A 4,134-nucleotide genomic window follows, 5' to 3' on the forward strand; every position below is an offset into this window, starting at 1 on the left:
CCCGTCGGCGCGACGGACGACACGCGCGCCGGCAGAAGCCTTTGCCGCGTCCGTCGGCCCGCGCGCGTACCTGCCGCGTTCTCCTTGCAGGCGTCCGACGTCAGCGTGGAGAGCAAAGCTTCGGACTTGAACTTCTTCTCCGGGACGTGTTCCGTCGTGTGGTGCGTCGAAGCGCTGTACCTTCTCTCTATCGCCACGGAAACCAAAATGAGCACGCCACAAAGACGAGGGCGAGAGGGCGGAGCTCGACTCACTCTCCGCGGTGGGGTGAGAGTGGGCGTGATGGTTGTTGACGGGCTGAGACGGGCTGTCCATCTCCAGCGAGCCTGCGGGACGAGCGCAGACGGGGGAAGTGAGAGGGACGCGGACGGCGAGGCCGCGACGGGGCGGCGAGCGCTCGCTCACGTCTCTCCAGGATCTCGGTGATGCCGGCGTTGTCGGCCTCCAGCTCCATCTTGAACTTGGCCAGCTCCTGGTCCAGCTTGCGCAGGTGCCGGTCCACCTGAGCACAGAAAGGCAGGAGGGACATCTCGCGGCCACGCAGCCCACTCGCTCCGGGCCGCCCTTGCGCAAAATTCCCGACCGGCCGCGGGATTTGCGCAGCGGGCGGCCGGCGGGAAGAACTCACCAGATCGTAAATCTGATTGGCCAGTTGCACTTTCTCATCCGCATCTTCCAGAGCTTTGTAATAATCCTGAACACAAACGCAGCGTTGTTTGCGGTCAAAACCGAGCGCCCTCGACCAAACTCTCATCCGTGCGGAATAAACAATTTGCGGCCAACATATTCTGCTGTCAAAAATGGACGGCTCAAAGCGAAACTTTGCGGATCGCAAACCGGTGGCCCAAAAGACTCGGAAATGGGGATGGATCATCGCAGTTCAAATTCAAATCTAATGCGCCGATGACTTGGGTCATCGCCACCTGGGGACGAGCGGCGCGTCAAAACAACCTGGCAGAAGTACCGCAATCAGAATCCCGACGGATGACGAGACATGCAAAACGCACGCGAACGGAAATCGCCTTCAATCGAGGATCCGACCGCGAGCGTCACGGTGGGCGCGCCGCCGGTGCTCCCCGCTTCAAGAGCGTTGTCCGCCGCAAGCCTCAGACTTTACGCAGCGGCTTGCCGGAGACCGGCCCGCGTGACTTCTTGCCGCCCAACGGTTCTCGGGAAGAGCGACCAAAATCAATCCGACATTGTTCGGGGGCCGGGACACGCGCCCGCGTGTGCAAACGAGGCCACCGGACGAACGAAACGGCGAGGGTGAGCTTTTTGCTGACATTTGCCATCGACGCATCTGACCTTCTTGATGACCTCCATCTGCTCCTCTCGCCACTCCGGTTTGTTCTTCTTGGCGTTGACGAAGAAGTCCATGACCTTCTGCTCCAGCTGGTCCGTGGCGTCTGAACACCACAGCAGAACGCGGCCGCGTTAGGTCGGTCAGGCGACGTCGCAAAAGAATACTCTTTGTGTTTGCAGCCCGTTGAGTCGGGTTACATTTGCTCCATCGGTGACAACGCCGCAGCTTTCGAGCGACGCGGGTGTGTCAGGGAGCGTACCGGCCCCACCTGCAACGTCCCCGTGCGACGGTGACAGCATTCCGATGGGATTGGTTAAGCCCCCTTTTCTTTCAAACTGGTCTCTTACCGCCTTCTTATTCTTTGGCTTTCCACTCGGCATCGCCTGACTGTTCTCTGCTCTTAATTTGCTTTTATATCGCTGGACGATTCTCACTTGAGTACAGCATTTGGTATCAGCCGTGTTTTGTTTTTCAAGCCCTCGACGAATCAAGTTGAGTCCCGGCGTCCTGCACTTGCACTTGCACTTGCTTTGGGGTGTCCTCTATGAGCTTTTGTTGTCCGCCACTACCCTTTCCTCAACTCCGATTTTCACCCAGATACAAGCTTTGTCAGAATTTCCTCTACTCTTTGCCAGCGATTAGAACGCGAGCATCCTCGTCCAGCAGCGTCTTTCGCGTCTGCTGGCGTCTCCAAAAGCGCACAAGGCGGCCGCTCTGACTCGCGTCCAACACACATCGGAAAGGGCAAACGTATGCTGTGCTGTGCTGTGCTGTGCTGTGCTGTGCTGTGCTGTGCTGTTGTGTCTTGACAGCTCGGTGCGAGCGTTCGGACATACTTTGGACCTGGAGGTCCATCTCTCTCATTTCCGTAAACCTGTCGCGGAGATCCATGGGAAGCTGCTCGATCACTGAAAGAAGATGGAAAGGGGGGGGGGGCGCACAAATGACTTCTTTTAAAATGGCGCCGAGTTCAGCCGCTTCTGCCGCTTCTCCTTCTCTCATCCTCGAGCGCACCCCACGGCCCGAGCCTTGTACTCTGCTGCCCCTCCCGGCAAAAAGCGGTACTACATTTACATATCCCATCCATTTTGGTTTTCGTTTCCACGGTGGGTGGGGTCGTGGGCGGCGGGGGGGTCGCTGTTGTTCCGGTACCCTTCAGAACGCCGTTTTGACCCCGCCCCCAATATCCATTTTGACTCATCGCGTGTGTTCAAGGGTGGCGCCGCAGCGAGGGCAGGGGGCGCTGTCGCTCCGCTCGAGCACCTCCAGCATTTCAACGTTGAAAAATATCTGGAGCAAAGATTTCCTCAGACCCCCTTGAGCCCCGGGAGCGGGAAATCTCCGGGAGCCGTCCCCGCGTGTATTCCCACGGATCACCGCGAGGAACCTTATTTTGGACGACGACCCCGGTGGAGTCAAGACTTTTGTTTCTGTACCGACGAAGATCCGAGATTTCGGATTGAGCGACGTGGAATTGATTGCTTTGCCTCGAAGTCAAGATGAAGAATATTTGTTCAATAGGGGTCGGGGTACATTCGAGAAAAAAAACAAAGAAAAACTTCAAAAGAGAAATACAAAAAAAAACAGCTCCTACAAAACGGAACTGGATTCAAAAATAGTGAAACCGCTGTCCAAATCAGGCGGTTTGAGCATTTGATTCCGTATTTTGCCGGAGCACGACAGGGAGCCAACATACCACTCGTCAAAGTAGTTCCACACTGAAGACTCTTTGAAACTCTGAATGAGTTGGCCAGACCGGGGGCCAAAAGCAGTCAAGCTGTTTTTCTTTTGTTCTTTAGTCAATCTGAAATTCACATCGACATATTTTCTATCTAGATATCTATGTCCCACTGAGCGAAAAAGACGCCTTCTCATTCAGGCCACTTGTTTCCTGCCCGGAAGAAATCAAAACCCGGATGGCGGGCACAACATTTCTTGACTTTCAATGAAAAGAAGACAGAGGTGATCCCGTTTGGTCCCAGCGGCCCTCGCACATCGCGTCCTGTCGACTTGGGCCTCCCGTCTCCTTATCTTAAGTCAACGGTCTCAAACTTGGGCCTTAAACTGGACAGTGATTTCAAACTGGACCGGCAAATCGGTGCCGTTGTTCAATCCGGCTTCTTTCACCTCAGACAGCTGGCCAAAGTAAAACCTCTCCTCTCTCACGAACACTTTGAGACAGTCATTCGTGCCTTTGTCACATCCCGGCTCCATGACCGCAATGCCCTCGACTTTGGAGTCAACCAGTCTTCCGTTAAGCGTCTCCAGCCGGTCCAGAATGCCGCCGCTCGCCTCTTGACGCCGGGGAGCACATAACTCCTACTCTGGCATCCCTTCACTGGCTCCCCATACATTTTCAAGATCCTCTTATTTGTTTTCTAATCTCTAAATGACCTGGCGCCACCTTACCTCTCTGAGCTCATCCGCCCCTACGCGCCTGCCCGGCGCCTCAGGTCTGCGGACCAGACATGATTAGAAGTACCGAGAACTCAACCGAGGCTCGGAGGGGATGGAGCCTTTTCCGTTGCTGGTCCCTCTCTCTGGAACGACCTCCCTCTGAGCATTCGGCAAGCCTCCTCGCTGCCCGTCTTCAAAAGCCGCCTCAAAACTCCCGCGTATTCTTTGGCATTTGACTCGGCATGACTTAAGATTGTTCTTGGTTTTGCTGTTCGGTGCTTTCTACTGTTTTTATTACCGATTTGCTTTGCTGTTTGTTGTATATGTTAATTTGCTCCATGTACAGCACTTTGTATGCAGCGATGGCTGTTTGAAAGTGCTCGACAAATACACTTGAGTTGAGTTGAGTTGAGATGGATGGAGACACACACGCA

General features: G+C 55.0%; 1 protein-coding gene across 1 annotated transcript in view; it reads right to left on the reverse strand.

The window, feature by feature from the left end:
- ing3 (inhibitor of growth family, member 3) overlaps positions 1 to 2,233 on the reverse strand; it is a 4,393-nt gene extending 2,160 nt beyond the window's left edge. The window contains exons 1-6 of the mRNA XM_019897522.1: positions 2,140 to 2,233; positions 1,306 to 1,406; positions 629 to 694; positions 406 to 502; positions 255 to 326; positions 71 to 187 (exon numbers count right to left, since the gene is read on the reverse strand). Coding sequence (XP_019753081.1) covers positions 71 to 187; positions 255 to 326; positions 406 to 502; positions 629 to 694; positions 1,306 to 1,406; positions 2,140 to 2,194 — 508 coding nt within the window. The 5' untranslated portion in view covers positions 2,195 to 2,233. The remainder of the gene's footprint in view (positions 1 to 70; positions 188 to 254; positions 327 to 405; positions 503 to 628; positions 695 to 1,305; positions 1,407 to 2,139) is intronic.
- Positions 2,234 to 4,134: the final 1,901 nt, after the last annotated feature.

This window comes from Hippocampus comes, unplaced genomic scaffold (assembly GCF_001891065.2).
Source record: "Hippocampus comes isolate QL1 unplaced genomic scaffold, H_comes_QL1_v1.1 scaffold81, whole genome shotgun sequence".
NCBI lineage: Eukaryota > Metazoa > Chordata > Actinopteri > Syngnathiformes > Syngnathidae > Hippocampus > Hippocampus comes.